Raw genomic sequence first — 23,007 nt, forward strand, 5'->3', positions numbered from 1 at the left:
CATAATGTTAAGTAAAATTTATAAATTAGTTAAAGGCATAAAATGGAAGAATGCTTAAAAATAAAAATATGCTCCAACGAAGAAAGTATTATTGGCTTCTAAGTCCACTATTATTGACTCTTAAATTTTAGACTTCTGCATGACAGTTTCTCGAAGGAAACCCCAAATGTTGAAGGCGTGAATGTTTTATAAACCAAGAGTCTGTTTATTTTCTCAGACCCTATAAAATACATATTTGTATGGTAGTTTTACGAGCTGAGTCGATATTGCCATGCCCCTCGAAAACTTTTATTTGACAAAATATCTTCACAAATTTTTTACGATTATTATCCAAGGCAACGATAAATTCACTGAGCATATTGTTTAGATCAGACCATTATAGTATATTGCTGCCATACAAACTGATTTTTTTTTTTGTAAAGGGTATTATAGCTTCGGTGCAACCGAAGTTAACGACCGTTTTTCTCGCCATTCCCACGACAGTCGGGTCTACGTAACCGGAACGGACCCGGATTTATTCCGGCCAAGGACTGTCAACTCGGCAGAATTCTGCCGCTACAGCACCAACAACAACCGTTTTTCTCGTTTAGTGTTAAAATAAATAATTTTGCAGATGTTTAAAATTATATTTCATTGCCTTATAGCTTTATTGTCATAATCAAAAGCAACAGGCTACGACAAATAAACGTGTATTACTAACTAATGTGCAAATACATATTTTTTTACTATATAAATAAATAAATTTTAATAATTTTTATTTAACCACTCAAATAACATACATGATATATTATACAACACTAGCCATAATATTTTCGGTTTATGATAGATCTTAATTTATAAGATATCTTAAAAAACAAACAATGGAACATTTGCAAAACTCTTGCAATTTCTAATTGACATATGTGTAAATTATATATGTAATTATGTATGTACTGTAATGTATATACTTATATTAATAGATGTTGTGTACGTGTGAGAATATATGTGTATGTATGTATTAAAAAAAACTAAAATTTATTAGAACTTTCGATTTCTTTCACTTTGGCCACAGTAGTAGAAGTTGTGTTCTCCTCAGTGCTCGATTCCGATTCAGAAGGCACTTCCTCAACGCGATCCACCAGTTTGTGGGTACTGGTCTCGGGTAGAGTGAGCGTCAGCAGACCCGCTACTAACACACAGCAACCGCAAATTGTCGTTGGAATGTACCAGCCGAGTAAGCCCTGCAAGAATACATATACATATGTATATAACATTTTAAAAGTAAAACAACTTCTTTCACCCACCAGCACATCCACCACGTAAGGCGCTGAGATGGAGCCTACATGGGCCCACGTTGAGCATGTGCCCAAAGCAGAATTTCTTATCTCGGTGGGAAATAATTCAGCAGTATATAGGGTAACAATGGAATATGTAGCAGTAATACCGAAACGACCCAACATAGCAAATAATATTATCCATGCAGTATTTCCTGTGATTTTGCAAAAACAAAAACAGAAAAGTTATTAACTATTACTGTGAAAAATTTAATTTTGACAATGTTTCTTCCTACCGCTGGGCACAGCCAACACCATGAGTAAGGCCACTCCGGTTAGTATAAACAGTGACATTGTAGTTGTGCGTCGACCCGTGAAATGCAGCATTATCATCGGCAACAGATATGAGGGCAGGTCCACCATACCGGTAATGCCAACATAAATGAATCGACTAACCGACATATTGGCGGCATTCAGCGCTGCAAGATAATATTTATAGTAAGTCACTGTTTATATATAATAATACAATTTTCTTTACATACCTGTGACATAGTAACTGAGAGAGGTTACACAAAACATAAAATATGCGGTAAATATGAGACGACGCACCTTCCATGTGCCGAATAGTTCGTGGAATTGTTTAAGTGGACCTTCTCTTAATTTCACCCAAAGTGTTGTCGCTACCTCGGGCTGCGCCTCCTAGAAGGCGAAAAAAAAGTTTTGTTCAAGTATATTTATATATATGTATATATACATAATTTTATATGTATTCACAACAAATGTACAGTTTTTCTTAAAACTAAAATAATATGAAGGAGCTTTTAAAACCTGTACTCTGAAAAGTCATAGAATCAAGCTGACTTACGGCTGATTATTTTCTCTTAATAAAATAAGGACTCTTGAGTTTATTTTGGACTAATTTTGTTCGCTTGGGCGGAAGCTGATATAAAAAACTATTATAAATATTAAAAGTTAAATTTGAAATTTTGTCAAAATCAAAAATTCAAAAATGTCTTTAAAAAAACTTGGTTTCGTAAATCAGTATGCGTTTTTGCTCGACTTTACTAACCATTTGTCAGTTTTTTATCAATCGGAACGTAGAAAACACGTATATTTAGTATTCGGGGTGTCTAGGAAAATGCATCAATCGATGCCAAATAGTTTTTGGTACCAATTCACTTCATATTAAGCCACAGACTCCCTGCTAATAAATGGACGGAAATTAGCATATGCGAAATAAGGAACTAGAGAAAGGTTAGGTAGAATAAGGTTGCCATATATCAGTAACACTGTATGGGCTATGCTGACTTTCAGTATCGCCGTTTATGATTGCGTTATCCGTGATAAAATCAAATAATTTCATGGTTTTAAAAATTCCGTTATATGGATGGTGGTATGACCTTAAGTGCCTTCAGCAAATTTTTTTTTTCCGGTTTCGGAACTAACAGAAGTGGATAGACGACTCGCAAAAGGCCAGTTATCGTTGACTTCACGACATATAATTGTGTTCGTGAAAAAGTAGACTCCCCAAAACCCTTCTGTAGCATTTTCAAGGATTCCGTAGTCATCGGTTAGTAACTTTATAAAAACAATAAAAAAAAGGTCAAACTAATCTGGGAATATTTTTTTATGGATTCGGTTCGTACGGTCGTAGTTCTTTAAATAGACCAGTCTGAGTCAAATTTGTTCAGATAATATGTATGATATGCAAATTATAAAAATAAGTGAAATCAGCTTACTTAAAAATTAATATGTTAAGTATATTATTAATTTACAATACTATGTGGGTGAATGGACTTCCTTTATACTTTAATAGTACACTTTCACATGAACATATATGGTACATATGTATGTATATGTTGTATATAAATATACATATGGTTTGAAATGTGGCATTTACCGCATACAAATATTCTTATGCACAAATGAATTGAACTTAAGAATAAAAGAATAACAACAACAAAAGCACAACAAATATATAAAAACTTACGGCTTTCTTGTCGGTGATGGCTTCAATGGGGGCTTTCTGAATTTCATAATGGCAATCCTCTTTGAATAAGATTCTGTAGACCTGATCGTAGCGTTTCTTCGTTATAAGCCAACGTGGCGATTCATTCATCAAGCTGAATAAAACGACAAACAATTTAATATGAGATTTTTAATTTACAGCAGCGGCAGCAACATAACCGAACAACAACAAAAAACGCAGAATAATGGTGATAACGACGATAACGGCGATGAAATTAAGAGAGAAAAACATAAGCCGAAATTAATAAAAATCGAGATTAAAAATTGCAAGTCAAAAATCTTATTAATTTTAATTACATTTAATAAAAAATTTAGCAAAAATTATCCAAGACCAACTCACTAGCAATTAAAGATGAGCAAAAATGCCGGCATTGTGAGCGCCAACTGAACATAGCGCCATTGTGGCACCAGATATGCGATCATTGCCAGCATGATCAAGCCAATCGGATAGGAGCCCGAAAACGCGATCGACATCCAGGAGCGATGCCGCAGGCAAACGTTCTCCACAACTGTAATGTGCGATAAAATGTCGTTAGAAATATATAGCAATCAAAATACACACAAAATATTATATATTTACTCATGGCAAAAGCGGGATAGAAGAGCCCTGAAGAGGCCGCACCCAAACCAAAGCGGCCCACTAAGAAAAGCTGATACCAGGGTGAAAATGTGCATAATAAGCTCGACAAGATGTAAAAGACGGCGCCTAAAGTGAACGAAGTTTTGCGACCAAATCTGCGAAATAATTGAAATACCTCCATTTAACCAAGCCACTACAGTAGACAGTGTGTACTTACTTATCCGAGAATATGCCAAAAGAGAAGGAGCCGAAAAATTTTCCCAACGATATGGCAACCTGCGCCGTAGTACGTTGTATGGCATTCTCACATACTAAATCCCAATCCGCCACAAATGTGGTCTCGGCATCTGGGTACGCGTATTCACCTTCCATTTTACATGGTATCTCTGCCAGCTTACCGTTCGTCGTTTGTGTCTGTGTCGTGTAGTTCAGTGCCTCTTCGTATGTCATAGTCGCCAGTTTCGGGTAGTCGTACTGCCATATGGTGCAACCACCTGTATTGAGATTCTCTTGTGTTATGCTTCGCTGTTGCTCAACAGTCCAATTGGTCGACTGCAGATTTGAGACGGCGCACCATTGATCTTCAGGTAAGTGTCCCAGTAGGGTGTAGGAAGAAACGTGGAAGCCATTGAGAATGTTCGGTGTAACGCAGACGAAAAAGAGAGTCCTAAAAGAAAATTAATCGCTATTATTAATCAAACATCATTTAAGCAACTAAAGGTTTATTAGGTATTTGTGAAAAAAGTCAATCAGAGAGAATCATATCAGCGAATATGGTTTAGACCGATTGCATTCAAGCTCAGCTTTAAACCTAATTTTGTTTAAGAAAACATGTCTACCTAATTGCATTAAAATATCATACATATTAAACAACCGAATAAATGGGGCTAAGAGGAATTCTGGACTGAGAGCATTAACTTTTAGCATTACTCAAATATACTCGAGAATATTTTTCCACGCAATTTTATGAAGTTATCTTTACCGACCTGACCGACATTTGCGTCATAAAGTCTGCTCGACGATCGAAAGTCTTAATATGCAGTATATGGGAACTGTGGTAATTCGTGTACCGATTCCACAAATTTCATTTATTTAATTTTAAACCCATTTTTGACACCGGAGCACATTATTGTCATAAGAAGATTTGATCCGAATTTCGCTAATACCTATATCTCACAGATTAACCAATATTTCCGGTAAAAAGTCAGCCATTTACAATGGTGTCCAAATATTCAGTATTCGGGGGGCTTAAAACGTTATAGCCCGATTTCGACCATTTTTGGATAAGAGATCTAAAATTGTGAGTTCTTGAAAGTAGGCGTGGTTGTAACCCGAATTCGCCCATTTTCACTATGCAATATAAGAATAATATAATGTACCGAATTTGGTTGATATTGATCAAGTCGTTTTTGCGATACAGGATTTCACTTAAAGATGGGAGGTGCCTCACCCATTTTTCAATTTTGATACCGGCTCATACACGATTACAGAATCTCTGCAAAAAGTTGAAGGATATATAGCGGTTTGATCAATTTTGTATCAGTTCTGGAAAGTTGAAGAATTTATTTGGTCCATAAAATTTTTAAATCTCAAAATGCATTTAAAGTCAAAGCACGTATCAGTTCTCAAATATTTACATGAAATAATTGCACTATTTAAATACTCAATTGTATACATTTTTTAATTATTTACGTGCTAATTTTGATTTTTTTACATTTGTCTGTGACTTTAATTAGCTAAACGATCGCTTACTTCCTCATTTAACTTGTTGCATATTTTTTTACAAACATTTTTATGCACATCTAACGACAATGAGTGTTCGCGTGCAAATCTGTTCTAATCTGATATGTATTATATATGGTGTTCATTTTAAAGCTATAAAATTACCCATAATATTTTCTAGAGGGTGGTTAGCTGTCAAAGTATTGACAGGTGTTTGACATTTATGTTCACAACATTTTAAAAAATTGCCATGGAAAGTGGTGTTGCCTTAACAGCTACGGAATGGAGTAAAAAAGTCGAATTATATTATGTTCCTCCAGACTCCTTGTATCCAGAAAAAGTTACTATCGGTTTGAAAGCCACAAGATTATTGGTACATATATCAATCCTTTAAAATCTAGGACATAGATCGTGAAACCATTAGTTTATTAAAGGGAACTTTCTATTACCGAAACATATCAAAAAAAAGGCGTCAGTCAATTAGCTCTTTCTAGGTCTCGCATTTTGTGTTTGTGAGACTAACTTTTGCTCTGCTTTGACTATTCCATAAGTCCTTGCTGATAAAACAGCTACGACTGATAAGCAGACTATTGGCGAGATATCGCCGACTTGGAACAGGTGTAGTCGAGAAATGACCGACAGGATGATGTTTCTTAGACGCAGCGACGAGTCTTATATGCCAAGTTTTCTTCAAATACTAAATGCCTTAAAATTTTCGAACTAAAAATGCGCGCACATTTAATAAAAATGTTTCTATATTTATTTTTGCGTTTGTGAAATAAAAGTTTCATACCTCTAACATCACCCACTATTACATTTACGGTTGAGGCTTTACAATGAACAAATTGATTGCAAAGTTTCGTGTACAAAATATATGTGGAAATGTTGAAATTTTTTAGCAATATTTTTGTTTTTGTCGCTACTCTTACTTTCGTTTTGATAAACAGTGTCAAATAGATCTCGTAAATATTCATATAAAACTTTCAGAAATCACGCATACTAGGAGAAAATTTTTTCAAAATTTTCTTTTGTTACAACAGCAACAATAGTTTGCGTTCAATGACCGCAAGTTTCTCATAAACGGAGTACACGCTTAGATTTACTAGCTCTGGTGTAAGAAGTGATCTTTGAAGTATATTAGATAGTGGAACAGATATAACTGTAAAATCGTTACTAATTGTCTCTTTGACTAACAATGTTTCTATTACGTCAAATAGGTTACGGATAATTTGCCAGTTATCAATAACTCACCCGTAATTAATTTTTATAACCTAAACAGGGTATATTAAGAACGATTTAGATTTTAAGATATCGATCTGAAATTTTACAAACGTCCTTTTCATCCTAAGAAGCTGCCCATTTGTCGGAACCGCCGATATCAGATCACTGTAGCTATAGGAATCAAGTGCTTGCATGGAAAACTCTTTCATTTGACGAGATATTCGGTCTGGACTATTTTCTAAGGCAATGGTGCAATCTCCGAAGAAATTGTTCAGATCGAATCACTATAACGTATAGCTGCCATACAAACTGACTGATCAAAATTAAGTTCTTGTAAGAAATCTTCTGTAATTGTGAAGTTTCTTGTTTTATACTACTTTTAGCAAGAGAGGTATACAAATTACTTTCCCAATACGGCTATCCTGAGATTTTACCACTGATCGTAGTTGGGTTTGTAGTTTCAAATTGCTTGAAAACATTTGGATGAATAATTCTACGGAAAGAACCACTGGCCGCTCATAGTTCCAGGTCCGTTTCGGTTGAATATACCTGAAAGTCATGGGGCCGACAGTATCAAGCTTTTATTGTTCGAATATGACTGAAGAGAAAGCTCTCCACTTCATACTAAAAATAAGCTAAATTAAAAATTTATGATATGAGAACTATATGTATATCCTTTTGAAGCCCCAAATGTTACGTTACTCATACCCCGAAGTAAATTTTTGATTAAAACAAATATGAATACGAGTTAACTTAGAAATACATATGTACACCAAAATGTGTGTTAGTGGCGCACTTCCATTATACCTTTATTTAATTTAAAGTAATACAACTGCTGCCCTACAACTCACAAAATAAAACGTAAATGTGAATATAAATAAAACAAACCAACCTTGAGGAAATGAAAGCAAATCAACGCTGATTAAATTAGTATTCTTATTTTCGAGTTTGTATATGTACGCAGACAAAGGCAGTCGATTTGAAAACTAAAAAATAGTTGTAAGCAGAGGTTAGCCGGATTCGCCTAACTTTGAGATTAATTAAGCTAGTAAATCTATAGACTCGTCCTCAGCTACTACAGCAACAACAGCAACAGCGATTGAAGGTGTATTTCGTAAGAAAAGATCATGTACGTACGCACTTCGTCAATCGCGGTTGGATATTTCCCAGTTAGTCAATTGTTAAAACTACTCAAAAGTAAAATTTTTAATTTATTTACAACGTTCTTAAAACGCAGCCTGATATTTAATTAACGCCATACATGTATTAAATGCGTAAACAAATTATTCAATATTCGTAGCTGGTCGCGGTCATCTGCGCGATCGGCATGCAAATTGTAGCGTAAAAATAATACGCATACATAAAAAATCATAGATCGGATATAAAAATCGTAGCCTCGTCACGGCTCACGTGACTCATGAAATGTATATGGTGTGTGTGTGTGTTTGTGCATTATGAGTTTTTGGCGGTAATTTTGTATTTAGTAATTTATGTGAACAAATCTACATATTATGAAGCTAGCGCCGCTAGTTCCATTGAGCTCGCAGACTTAATCGACTACAAGCAACTGCAACGGTGGCGGAAGGCTTTTTAGACTTATAAAAAATTCATAAATGCAAATATTTGTACATTCGTTTTGTGAATAAATAATTATTTCCGAATTTTCGATGTGGCAGGTTTTTGTGTTGCGGCTTATTTCAAAAATTATATGTTTAATAATTACAAATAGCAACACAGAAACATATGCATAGATAATATGTATTTTATTAATAAAAATAAAATTTAATGTATCTCAAACATAAACACATTTATCGATTAATCTTTACAATTGACTTTAATAATAAACGCTATCAGATTAAAGCTTTTTACATAACCACCAATATTAATATGTATTTATAATATTATTAGAACTACCGGTCGTATGAATGATATTTATATATAGGTGATCATCTATTTGATTGGTGTTGATCATTATTATCTTATGAATTAAAAAAATCCTTATTTAATTAATTTTATTAAATTCTTATTAAAATTTAGGTGACCACTATTTCTTTTAAAAAAAGAAAGAAAATACTTTAACTTCAGTTGCACCGAAGCTATAATACCCTTCACAGCAAATTTTGTGAAGATATCTTGTCAAAAAATAAATTTTTCCATACAAGAATTTGATTTTGATCATTTTCTTTGTATTTTGAAGCTATATGCTTTTGTGGTCCGATATCGTCAAATCCGCAAATTAGTAGCTTTGGCCAGAAAAGGATGTTTGGAAAAGTTTAAATAGATATCTCAAAAACTGAGGGACTAAGTAAGTGTGTTAATTCACATATATGCAGACGGACAAATGCACATTGCTAAATCGACTAAATCTAATCTAATCAACTTGTCATTTAGCATTTTATTGTTGGTTTGTGGTAACTGAAGCGTGATTCCTAAACTGATTTTTTTTCTATTGAAAATATTCTATGTATCCATGCACCAAAAAATTCTCAAAAAGCTTACATTTGAAACCAATTTTTTTTTTAATACATTTTTTAAATTAAATTATATAAACAGGTGGCAACATGTTTTACAAAAATATCATAAATAATTGGTTTGATACACAAGTTATAATATTTCATTACTCATTGATTAATCATTTTCGAACAGATGGCAACCTTACTTTAAAAAAATATATTAACAAAAAGCGTGCTTTTCAGCTTGAAATGTTTAATTAATAACTTGAAATGTTTAATTAACCTCTTTAAATTGATATCCATATAGTAATAATTTGTGAATTATATCAAATTTTTGAGTTAAAACTCTTAAATAGGTGTCAACCCTGCCAGAATTAATAATATTTTTAACTGGAATAGTTTCTGTGCTTTTAATGTGTAATGCTTTTACAATTTTAATATTTGAAACAAATAACACGCTATTTTTTCACATCGAATAATACAAAAAAAAAACCGTTTCAGGCTTTAGTAAGATAGCGTTCTATAACCAACAATTGTAACGGAATTTAGTTGTGCTACACTCTCTCGTTGCCTTTCGTAGGCACGTTCTCTCAAACAAAACAAATAATGCCATCAACAGAAATATTTCTTTAAAGCAATTGTGAAGTTTTTAGCATTAATTGTGTTTATTATTTTCAATGTACGAGTAATGTAACATTAGCCTTCGTGAATATGTAGATATTTTCGCTAACTTTTTATTATTTGTCACGGCCTGCTGAATTTTGTGTTTCTTACGTGTAGTTGAAAAATTATCAGGAATTATTTGTTATTACCAAAAATACAAAAACAAATGTGCTCGCAATGTTAAGTATAGGCTCTCATATCCATAACCGGATAAATGCGCATGCTAATAAATAACGACACATTTCTTTTAAGTACATACATACATATGTGTATCTGTATGTGTGTAATTGCAATTGTGTGTCAATATTTTTGCTTTGCCTTTGACATTGATCACCAAAACTGTTTTTCTGAAATGTAATATTTTCACTTCGTGTTTTGTGGTTGCTCGTGAATTTTTTTGCGGTTTGAAGGTTATGACGGTTATTATGTGGTAAGCTACTACCTGAATTGCATTAATCAGGCTTATTTGTAAACAAATGAGTATTGTCGTTAAATTAAAAATCGTTTCTTCAGAGTATTTTTTAGACAGAAATTATTTGACGCTTCATCGGCTTTGAGTACAATGTATGTATATATTCGGTATATATGTACATACATACATATGTATATTTTCCTACCCCCGAAGATAATTACTTCCATGCCTCCTGTTAACTTGAGTCTATACAACTATTCGATATTTCCTGACAAAATTTTATGAACTGATTGCAAGCAACTTAATGTAAGCTGGTACAAAAAAGGGCCATATTCTCCTATAGTGATTTAAAAAAAATAATTTTTCAACCCGACTGATTGCCTTTAGTGCATACCCCGAACAATAAGTGATACTATACAAAGTATGTCCACAATATTGTCTAATAACGAATACTGATTCCCTGCATATTTATGGAATGTTTGCAGACATTTCTATACATTCGCACTTTGAGAACTTAAATATGGCTTTCGCCCGAACTTAGCCCTTTCTTTAAATATATTTATAACCTAATCTGGATATGTTTTTATTTGACAAACTGTATTCACGAAATTTGACATGGATTATTATTCAAGTCAACGGTATAATCTCCGTACATATTGTTCAGGGCTGCTATAGCACATAGCTGCCATGCAAGATCTTTTTTTCTTATTAAGTAATCTTAATTCGATTTGAAGGTGTTCATATAAAAACAAGAAATGGCAAAACTGTTTTCGTTGAATGCTACGGTGCAGACAAAGTTAACGGTTTTTCTTGTTTTTTTAATATATAAAGTTTTAAAATGAAGGGCATAGATTAATTAAAAACAAAAATATATTAGCGATTACTTATTTACTTTCTCTTTAGCACTTCTCCCTCTTGAATTTTAATCTACATACTCATATTTACATCGATTTCACTTAAGTATTGACAAACATTGATAAAAACTTGTTTTCACTTTTATCTCAAAGAGTGATTTGATGAATAATAAAATAAATATAGGTCAATGCCCTTTTATTAGAATCCCATTAAATTACATAGCTTGTTTAAACCGTTATAAATATTATATGTGTATGTACAGGGTGCGTTATATTTTATTTAAATTTGTAACTGAATAGTTTCATGCGGAGTTTGGTAAGGCCGAAGGTAACAACAAGACGTTAAAACTAGTACCGTAAAGACCTCAATCACGCAGACATAATGCGCCAACAACCGATTCGTTTTGTGTGCAAAATGTGGCCCAATGTTGATGTCGTTAACGCCAGCCCGAACAGTAGCTTTTCGATTATGCAATGGCGTTTCATCGATCTCGAATCGATGTTCTGTTCCCCTAACATAGCAATTTAGCTCACCCGGCATATAAAAGGCGCACCCTGTACATATGTATGTATTAATTTCATTCATACAGACAATTAACCATGCATGACAATGCAAAACTGTAATTATCGAGTACAAGTTGTGCAACGTATTTAATAGGTACGTTTCACACACAATTATCGCAAATATATGATGGCACTAGATTTAGCATGTGATTAGAACTTTTAATTTGTTACATATGTAACAATATTCTATATTGCATACCGTTATCGAATATAACTCATCATTTAACATGTCATCATCGATGATATCGGTTGACATTTTAAACGATAAAATGGATAATCACTAGAAGAAAGTTTTACACTATATTCTCATCCATGAAAACTGCATAATCATATTTAAAACTTGGGACTTCAAAAAAAATATCTCTAGGCGTAACAATACCATGAAATCAAATATGATCCGGACATACATACATGTATATACAAATATTTTTTAATGCTTCATAATTGGCTCCTAAGCCAATACAAGCATGCCACGCTTAATCCATCTTTCAATACACTTGGTATAAGCCTCGGCTGGGTTGGCCTTAAGTGCTCAACCATTCCCTGAATACATAGAAGATGTTGTACCAATCTAGGATAAGGTTTTTAAATCGAGCCCATGCCTACACAGGCTTCGCGCCACATATGAGTACTTATTTAATCAGTGTATTAATTTAATGTGAATGACCCTCGATAGAAAAGAATCATTAAATAGGAAAAACCGGAACAAAATTATTTACAAAAATATACATATATTGGTTGGCCGTTATTTCCCTTCCGCTTTTTTGTCTTTTGAATTTCGCGGCTATGTACAAAGCGCTACAGAGCTCGTATCTGGCAACACTATACATAATTTGAAAGGTCTTGACATAACCTACAAAACAACGCTATGCATGATTAGTTTGGATATTGCGTTCAACAGTTATAGACGTGTAAACATGGAGTTCACTAACGCCGAAATTCGCGCTATTTTAAAGTTTTTCTTCGTTAAAGGCAAATCCGCTAGAAAAACGTTCCGTGAGATTAATGGTGTTTTGGAGGATGGTACTCTTTCACTTCGAACCGCGGAGGAATGGTTTCGACGATTCAGAGCCGGTGAAAACGACACCATGGATAAGCTAGCCGGCGGAAGACCTGTGACGACAAATACCGATCAAATCATGGAATACATCGAGTTAGACCGGCATATGGCATCTCGTGACATCGCCCAGGAGATGGAAGTTAGTCACCAAACCATTTTGAACCATCTGCAGAAGGCTGGATACAAAAAAAAGTTTGATGTTTGGGTGCCGCATAATTTGACGCAAAAAAACCTTCTGGACCGAATCAACGCCTGCGATATGCTGCTGAAACGGAACGAACTCGTCCCATTCTTGAAGCGGATGGTGACTGGCGACGAAAAATGGATCACATACGACAATATCAAGCGAAAACGGTCGTGGTCGAAGGCCGGTGAATCGTCCCAAACAGTGGCCAAGCCGGGATTGACGGCCAGGAAGGTTTTGCTGTATGTTTGGTGGGATTGGAAGGGAATCATCCACTATGAGCTGCTCCCATATGGCCAGACGCTTAATTCTACCATCTACTGCGAACAACTGGACCGCTTGAAGCAGGCGATCACCAGAAGCGTCCAGAATTGGCCAACAGGAAGGGTGTAGTGTTCCACCAGGACAACGCCAGACCACACACTTCGTTGATGACTCGTCAGAAGCTACGGGAGCTCGGATGGGAGGTTTTATCGCATCCACCTTATAGTCCGGACCTGGCACCAAGTGATTACCATCTTTTCCTGTCCATGGCGAACGCGCTTAATGGTGAGAAGTTGGCCTCAAGAGAGGCCTGTGAAAATTAGCTCTCCGATTTTTTTTGCCAATAGGGACGCAGCCTTCTACGAGAGGGGTATAATGAAGTTGGCATCTCGATCACTGTAACACTTTTTATAAAGCATTGAATGAAGAGCAAAAAAGCGGAAGGGAAATAACGGCCAACCTTTACATATATTTCACATTCAATTAAATATCGAACCAAATAAGCGATGTCAGGTCTGTCAACAAATATTTCCATGACAAACAACCTATCAAGTATGTATGTGTGTTGCAATTACATAACAAAACAAGGTGCAACATATATCTATTTAAATACATATGTATGCCTCTAGATTTGAGAAATGTCGCTTCTTATCAAATTGACAGTTATGCTTTAACTGTTATTAGCCCACATGATGCACAATAACTTTTTATTTACATATATATGTAAACCATAATTATATGCAAAAAGCTCAGTTTAGGTACAAACGTAACTACAATACATCCGTGCTATCAATATTTATGAGCAAAGAAACGTGAATGAATAACAAATACAAGTAATACATATAAACATATAAACATAGAAACTTATATTTAGAAAAATATTTATCAGCTCGCAATGGTTGCATAGCGTCAGGGGCAAAAGGTGGCCGGCCGAGTTTTTTGCGACAGCATACTTACATACATATGTTATACATATGCTTATGTACATTGGAAGGTCTTTAAAAATATTTCTATTAATTATTTTTTGTTTTTAATGTCACTCCCTTTCAGCAATTTAAAAATAAACTCTTTTTCTAAAACCCCAAAATTGTTGCGGATTGGAGTCTGCTTTTTATACTTTGAGCTATAACCCTTACGAAAGCCTTAAATATTCTTAACTCGGTACCAAAATTATATTTTGGAAATCTGCCATATAAAACATTTGAGCATCTCCCTAATGTATGAGCTTTAAACACACTATAATACGTAGTGAGTGCTGACAGCACGCGATCCATATGCGCATATAGACTAGTGATATTGTAGAACGTGATCGTAACTTGCTAAATTTGTTAATGGAATGTATATGTTAACAAAATGAATACATATGTATGTATGTGTCCATTTATTTTTGTATATATATGTATGTATGCTTTATTTTGTGCAGATCGTTAGTGATTATATTAGTTTTTATTTGAAACAACGCATTTATTGTATTTATGTTAAAGACAGCTGCGAGACATGTAGCATTTTTGTTTTCAGCAGAGATTTTATGAATTAAATTTTTTGTAGAAAACTTACTTTGAATAATTGAAACAATGCGGCTGCAAAATACTTATATGCAAACTTAAGAGCGAAAATGTAAAAATGCATACTTCAAGCCAAAAATCAATTATGGTAGATAACTTGAAAAATGACAAATGGCAAATGACAAAGAAAAAGTTCCTGTAAAAATGATTAACATTTTATAATGTAGAATATTATCTTTAAAGAGCGTCTTACTCAAATATATTTTCCAGTTTAACATAAAAATGTCTACTTAAGACATCGAATAGCAGTGTGATAATCACAATTATTTCAGCAAAAGCGACACATTTACAGATAGTACTCTTTTGTTGATACTGCACAAGCGAGGCATATGACGAAATTAATGACGACAATGAGATTTTTTAGCTAGGTACATAAGTATATTACGAATTAATATATTGAAAAAAAATTGATTTTGAAAATTTTTGAGTTGTGACACTGACTACGTGTGCGATGTATAAATATTACAAAAATATATATTATAGATATTTTCTTAACTTAGTTAATTGACAATTATTTCTAAATGACTACTGATTAACTAAATTAATGATTCATTTTGTATTAATTAACAATATTTTCCTAATTGACTAACCATGAATTACTATTTTACCAAGTTAATTCTTTATTTACTAATATGTTACTAATATTTACATACATTTATTTCCCATTGACTTATAGTAGACTAATAATTGACTAAGCAAACTCAAATGCCTTCCAAAAATTTTTTCTAACTGACCAATAATTAGCTAATAGTTGAACAAATTGACCAATGATTGCCTACAATTTAACTAAATTTACTTACAAATTGACTAAATTAATTCTAAATTCATTATTAATAACTTTTTTTTTTTAATTGACAAGTGATACTTCAATTATTTACCAAAATAACTCCTAATTGAACAATAATTTTTTTTAATTAGTTGATAATTTCTTTAATTCATTACTTATTGGGCAATATTTAACTAAATTTATTTCTAATTGACTAATAACTACATACTAATTGACTAAATTAGTTCCTTGTGGCAAATAATTAACTAATACTTAACTAAAAAGTGGTGATCTGATACGTTCATATATAATATGTTTATTGAAAATTTTTGTAAATTAAGGGACATTGGTAAGCTTCACGTGTAAAACAATTAACATGTTCATAATATCGAACTATAATTTCAAATTACATGACCTTCAATTCCAAATACTTTAATTTGAAGTTTTCTTTCAAACGAGAGGCAGCTTATTTTGGAGCTTTTAAAAGTGTGTTCTTAAGGATTCTGAGGCTTAGGTTCTTAAGTATCTCACGCCCAATCTGATTATACTTTTATACTTTGTAATCTGTAATACTCATCTTCATGAAAATACTTCGCGTATAACATAAAACAATCGATTTTGAAATTTGTATGACACTTATTTAATCGATGCCACACTCCCGATTGGTTCTTTGTTATATGAAATCTATTTTGCAAAAGCGATTTCCGATTTTTCTTCACATAATATTAAGTAAGCTGAAAATAAAATACAATTATTATTGCTAAGCTAACGTTTCCCCATTTTTACACTTTCTTCCGCATTGATTTCATTATTGTTGATGAGAGTATGTAATTTATGTGTTTTTAAAATGAAATCGTTCAATCGGAAAATAATGAAACACAAAGTATACGTAAATATATGACAGGGTGTTTCAAGTAACAATATGTGACGTTTATATGTGTAGAATGCTTATATAATGTGTCAGTTTAAGATTATGTATTTCTATTGGCTGTGATTGCTTTAAAATAAAAAAAAATTTATTCCGTTAAATAAAAAAAAAGCTAAAGAAATATTTTGCGTGCTCTCAAAAATTAAATATGAGATTCTTTATTAAAACAATCAGCTGAAAAATTCCATAATTAGAAGCAACTTATAATTCTAATTCACATGTGTATAACAAGTGCGCGTAAAATCTATGCACATGGATCCCAAAAACCGATTGTTCAGATATAATACTTTGAATATTGTTGTACATTCGCATTGGATCAGCTCCAATTGCAGAACGCTTTATTTTCACTTATAAATGTGTATACCGACTTGATACGTATTATATAATATATTAGTCGTCTGATTCATGATCTTATCCGATTATTTGATTTACTCCTATGGGAAAAAGGCGGTGAATGAATATTCGTTTTTAGCGAATAATAGACGCAGTTTTTTACTCGAAAATAGTAATACAAGTAGATGGTGTAATGGATTTGTAATGTATGCTAAACGTATTTCGTTAATTAGATTTAGAGATTGCTGTGAAACTGAAATTTCCGCTTTTTAGTATGTACAGTTTAGTGCTGTTGACAAGTAAATAACAGTTATGCATGAATTTAAATTAGTATTTATCACTTTTATTTATTTGAACATGTTATAATTTTCGAACCTCGTTCTTTAAGCCAATACTAGTACTATATTTTTATAATTTGTAGACCCTGAATAGGGTACATATATTAAGTTTGTCATGATGTATGTAATGCCCAAAAGGAACCGCCAGAGACCCTGTCAAGTATTTATATATAAATGATAAGCGTGACGAGTTGCGTCGTTTTAGCTATGTTCGTCTTTCCGTATTTTCGAGATGTCGATCTGAAATTTTGCACCCGACTTTTTTTCTCTAAGAACTCTCCCTAAGAAGATATGTTCAAGAAATTTGGTATGGACTATTGCCTATCGGATCACTATAGTATATAGTTGTTCTACAAACTGAACGATCGGAATCGAGTAGTTGAATGATCGGAATCAAGTGCTTGTATGGTATATTTTGTATTTTGAAGGAGAGGTTGCACCGAAGTTAACGTCTTTTTCTGTTAGTTATATGAAAATGTTATTACTACGTACGATTTGGCAATAATTCATTATTTGTGATAATAATAGTAAACATTTTCAATTTTAATTATTATAAATAAAGTGGAATTTTTTGGGGTGCAACGTAAATATACACATGTAGTTAATTATACAGTAAAAATTTTCCAAAAATTGGAGCTATAGTATTCTAGTTAAGCAATTACGTTTTCATGGATAATGTGACGAAAGTTGGAAACACCTTTAGGTCAAATTTCCTATTCTCTACCCCCTACGTCGATACTAGTAATATAGTCGAGATTATTTCGTATAAATTTTGTGTTTTTTAAGGAAAAATTTTAAAGCAGTCGACATGTAAATAAAAGTTGTTATCCAAAACAACTTAATTAATAATTATTTATTTGAATATGTTATTACTATGTATAATTTGGAAGCAAATTTTTGTTTGTGATAATAATAATAATGCGAAATACAAATAATTATGCAATGTAGTTCAAAAATAATTTAATAATTTAATTTAATTTAATAATTTTGAAAGAAATAGGGAGATTGTATAATATTGAGAGATTATATTATATTTTAATTAAGCAATTACGTTTTTATGGACAATTTACCGGCTGCTCGCGAAAAAATAAAGCAGTGGTTGTTCAATTCAATTTAATTACAAATTATTCCATTTATTTATTTTACTTATTTGAATATGTATTAGTAAGTTGTAAAGTTGCGAAAATTCATTTCACCATGCAACATGGTTACAAATATGGATTAGTAGATGTATTATATAAAGTAATAATACTAATTTAGATTCAAATTAAAAAGAAAAAATCCACATAATCTATTTTCATTATACAATGTTTTTACTATTCCGTTGGAAAATTTTCTAACCTCAAACTCTACGTCGATACTAGTACTATGTTCGAAGTAATATCTAAATATGAGAGAAGTAGTAAAAATTTAATTAAGTTCAACGAAGCACTGTTGCTGAGGTAATCCACGTCGAAAGTTGTAAAAAATAATCGCGCGAAAATGTTCGCGATTTAGTTCCATTTTTGGCTGAGATGAATATTTTAAGTTACTGTAAACAACACAACTAGCCCTCGTATGTAAAAACGTTCTGAGTATGTATAACTTCAAAAATGTCAAACTTTACGATAAAGTTGTAAGTTGCCAGATTGCAACACTAGGGTTGTCAAATCCCGTAATATAAAAAAAGCCCACCTTTGCTTATAATTTTTTTGTTGCAAATAATGGTTTTTTAACAAAACTATGGCCTCAAAATATTACCGAATAGTCCGTCAAGTGTGACATATGATGGAAACGTAAATATGTTTTATTACAAATAATATTTTTCTCGTTACTAAACGTTTACAAATGCTGTTTTTTTATTTGATAATTTCATTCATAATTACATTCTTACACGTCTGTTTGCGCATATTCAACTCGATACGTTTGCATTTTAAAAGCTTTCGGAAGCTCATTTGTGAAAGAACATGAATATGTAGACACTACTAATATACATATATATTATGTACTACATATGTTATACATATGTGCAAACTACTCGTACATTTAACTAATTCTTCAAGCAAACGGTTGAAAAGACATAAATCGAAATTATATTTTCACTAGGAACATCTTTGATGTTACTAAAAGACTCAAGCGAAAAATTATTATTTTATGCCAAGTAACACATATTTATTAACTAAAATTTTTGATTAATATTTTAAACATTTTATTATAACAAGTTATATTATTTTCATTTTCCTTAAAAAAACAAACAAATTTTAGTTATAACACTTTAGAAGTTTGCCTAAGGATTGTGCAGTTTTACGTGTTTGCCAAATTTTTTTTCGCCAGAATTTTATTCAACAATTTTTAATGACTACTTATTTCGCCTATTCAATGTTCTTTCAAAATTTTGTCAATTTCGTTTGTGAAATATATTTTATAGCAAGAATTGGCGCAATTATATTTTGTACTAAAATGTTAACTAAAGACACTTGTATTTGGAATACAAAAATAGTTGCATGTAAATTTATTGGCGCCAATTAGTAGTAGTAGAGAAATCTTCTAGATAAGATGTGCCTCATATGCGTCTAATATTAATGACAGTTCATTAAATAAGTCATTGGTTTTTTTGTTTCGATAACACTGAAATGTTCTTATATGAGAAAATTAAGTGTTAAACATACGAAATATTTTTTTTCAACGTGTCAAAATTAAACAGACAGAATGGTATGTTATATTATATTAATGCAATAATATTGAACCCCTTTTATTGGGCTAAAATTCCAAGTAAGGAGTAAGGCTAGTAACTTCCATTTGTGACTCTAAAAAATCGTAACCCCGACATTGACTTTAAATAAGCGTTCTGACATTTTTCAAAAGTCAAAAGCTAAAGGTAAAGAACACTCTATTAGCAGTAGGTATTTTTTTGTTCTATAGTTCATAAAAAAACGAGAAAAAAAAGGTAATACATTTCACAAATACAAAGATTCCTTAAAAGAACTGTGATCGGTTAGTTTGTATGGCAGCTATATGCTATAATGAGTCGATCTGAAAAATTTTTTCGGAGAATGCATTATTGTCTTAGACAATAACCAATGTTAAATTTTGTGAAGATATCTGGTTAAATGAAAAAGTTTTCCCTATAAGCACTTTATTCCAATCGTTAAGTTTGTATGGTAGTTATATGCTATAGTGCTCCGATATCGGTGGTTCCGACAAATGTTCAGCCTCTTGGGGAGAAAAGGACGTGTTCAAAATTTCAAATCAATATCTCAAAAACTGAGTAACTGGTGGGTAAATCGACTCAACTTGTCATGCTGATCATTTCATAGGGTGTCCGACGTTTTTTCTGCGTGTTGCAAATATCATAGCAAACTTTAAATACCCTGTTCCGGGTATAATAATATAACTAGACTGTTGTAATATAACATAATCGTTTTAGTATCTTTGAAAACTTGGCTTAACTAGTTTTCTAACTTTTTTTTATCACATTTGTTAACTTTATAATCAAGTTTGACATTTTTAATGATAAGCATACGAAGAAAGTTTTATCAGATGTATTGCTGTTGTTGTAGCGGCGTAAAGCATCTCTGAGGAAATTTGGAGAAATGCTGCCGAGTTCCAAATCCATGGTCGAATAAAAAGAAGGGTTCGTTCCGGTTAAGTAGACCAGACTGTCGTGGGAACGGAATGTGGTAATCAGACATGTGATATTAAGTGTGTTATAGACATTTTCTGCTCTGCTAGATGCTTAGACGACTTTTTCCAACAAATAGAGTCGATTTCGAAGGCCTAATAGATTGTCTATCCAAGGCCACCACCAACCAAAGTATATAGTTCTTTCATGAACACTTTTTAACGATTATTTTCAATGACTTTGAGGATGGTTTATAACAAAATTAGTGTACGGATAAACGTTTTCCAATCTGATTTCTGATGTGGAAGGATCGCCGCGAACCTATAGATAAAGAACAACCATTTCTGAATTTCATACTAGATTTTATATTTAATTTGGCCGAAGAGTTCGCTAAAATAAAGGGCATCAATTGACAACACAAGCCCTCAAAATTTAGCTCAAACACGAGCAGAAACACAAAGGATGCAATATTATTATCACCGATCAAAAATAAATGCGACATCTGCAGTGTTTAGCGCTTTGAGAACCTCAAATAAAACCCCAAAGCATTTAAATTGTACTGTACGAGTATATACTGCAGTTTTTATTTTTTAAAAAAACTGACATTTACTACTTATACCACATTTTTTATAACATTAAAATTTTATTGACACTTGAATTGTTTTTAAATAATAAAAATATTTCATATCGATGATATCTAAACACATTATTATATTTTCGAAAAAATTCCTTATATATTTTAAAAAATAATATATAGACATTTATTCGTATTTAATTTTTTTTTGAGCCCTTGAATTAACTGATGCACTTTTCTTCTAATTTATTTTCGTGTCACTTGTTTTTAAGAAATTTATTTTGAAATGCCGAAATTATTGATTGACATATGTATACAGCCGAAGGGAAGAGAATCGATACATTTTCATGCTCTGCGCACATACATATGTATGTTGTTATTTTTGTTTGTATTTACAATGGGTAAAAGATATTTTGCTACTTATTAGAAAATGGAGAAAATAATTACCAAACAAATGCGCCGCCAGCGCCAACACGTTCCAACTGTTCGGTGAGTAAATCTTTGAACTTCTCTTCGGTGATGGTCTCCTTTGCCTTCTCATTGCATTCAGGTTTCAGTTTTGCCGTCATTGTTTTGATATTGTTTTTTGTGATGTTTATAACGTACTAACGATTGTTTGACTTGACAAAGTGGTAAGTTAAGAATTTTTGTTTTAGGTAATTTCGTAAAAATATTTTGTGTTGTATTATTAAATGTTAATTTTTATTACATACAAATTTTTTCTATTTTTCCGAACATTTTTTTTTCACTTTTTTTTGTTTCAGACTGTTATTGTTTATTGATTTTATATTTGTCTTTTGTTGTTGTTTACTAATCAGAAAATACACTTCATTGCACTTTCACTTTTCACGCATCACGCGAACCGCGCTCTGAATTTTCCTTCTTTACGTTTTGCGTTCGCCACTTTGTTGTTGTAATTTTTCATTGGCGCCAAATGCGGTCAACTGGTTGTTGTCGTCGCACCCGCTCGTCTGTGATGCTCGCGAAAATTCACCCGTACAATAGCAACAAATAAGTGGCGCGTATAAAAAGATTTTATATAGCACGATCAATAACACCAACAACAACAGAAATGTGAATGTGATCTTAACAGCGCCGACGCTTCGGTATTTTTACAGCCCTACGCACAACGCCAACAACGAGAGCAACAGCAACAATGCTGCAAAAAAATGCGCGGATGGGAAGTCGTCGCCGATAACAGCAGGCGGCAGCGTTGTTAGCGGTTCTGTGTGTGGAAATGTGTGCTAAATCTGCGAAGAAAATCTGTGTGCACCGAGGTCTGCTTTTGCCAACTTTTCACTGCAGACGTCAATTAGAATGGTGCTGCGCTGCAATGGCCAACTGGCAGCTGGCGTGTTCTTGTCAGTCTCCTCGACGTTTGCGCATAAAAAAACACGCGATTTTCAATGTAGAACAACAATAACAAAACAAACAATAAAGTTGACAGAAATTAAGGTAGAAAGTGCGCCTAGTGCCGCCCGCTTGTCTTCACCGGAAACTGCTGATGATTTAGATTGATTTCTTTTATTATATCCTTTTAATTTAGGCTTCGTGTTTAATGTTATTCATATATTTTATAACTAAATTGTTTATTTACGTTTAGTCTGCTCACGTCGAGTGCGTTACACCGACTAAATCGTTTGC

The 23,007-nt window shown here is 32.7% G+C and overlaps 1 protein-coding gene across 1 annotated transcript; it reads right to left on the reverse strand.

The window, feature by feature from the left end:
- Positions 1-616: 616 nt before the first annotated feature.
- LOC106619997 (organic cation transporter protein) lies at positions 617-23,007 on the reverse strand. Its single transcript, XM_014238362.3, has 9 exons — positions 21,811-23,007; positions 4,079-4,528; positions 3,862-4,016; positions 3,622-3,790; positions 3,244-3,376; positions 1,796-1,952; positions 1,550-1,732; positions 1,284-1,468; positions 617-1,220 (listed from the first exon to the last, which is right to left on the reverse strand). Exons 1-9 carry the CDS (start codon positions 21,930-21,932, stop codon positions 1,008-1,010), a joined length of 1,767 nt encoding a protein of 588 aa, XP_014093837.1. The 5' UTR covers positions 21,933-23,007; the 3' UTR covers positions 617-1,007.

The sequence above is a fragment of the Bactrocera oleae genome, chromosome 2 (assembly GCF_042242935.1).
Source record: "Bactrocera oleae isolate idBacOlea1 chromosome 2, idBacOlea1, whole genome shotgun sequence".
Taxonomy (NCBI): domain Eukaryota; kingdom Metazoa; phylum Arthropoda; class Insecta; order Diptera; family Tephritidae; genus Bactrocera; species Bactrocera oleae.

Coding starts and splice junctions, on each gene's coding strand:
- LOC106619997 (XM_014238362.3), bottom strand. CDS start 21,932: ATGACGGCAAAACTGAAACCTGAATGCAATGAGAAGGCAAAGGAGACC. Junction 3,791..3,861: donor CTATCCCGCTTTTGCCATGA/GTAAATATATAA, acceptor CGCACATTACAG/TTGTGGAGAACGTTTGCCTG. Junction 1,469..1,549: donor GGTGTTGGCTGTGCCCAGCG/GTAGGAAGAAAC, acceptor GCAAAATCACAG/GAAATACTGCATGGATAATA.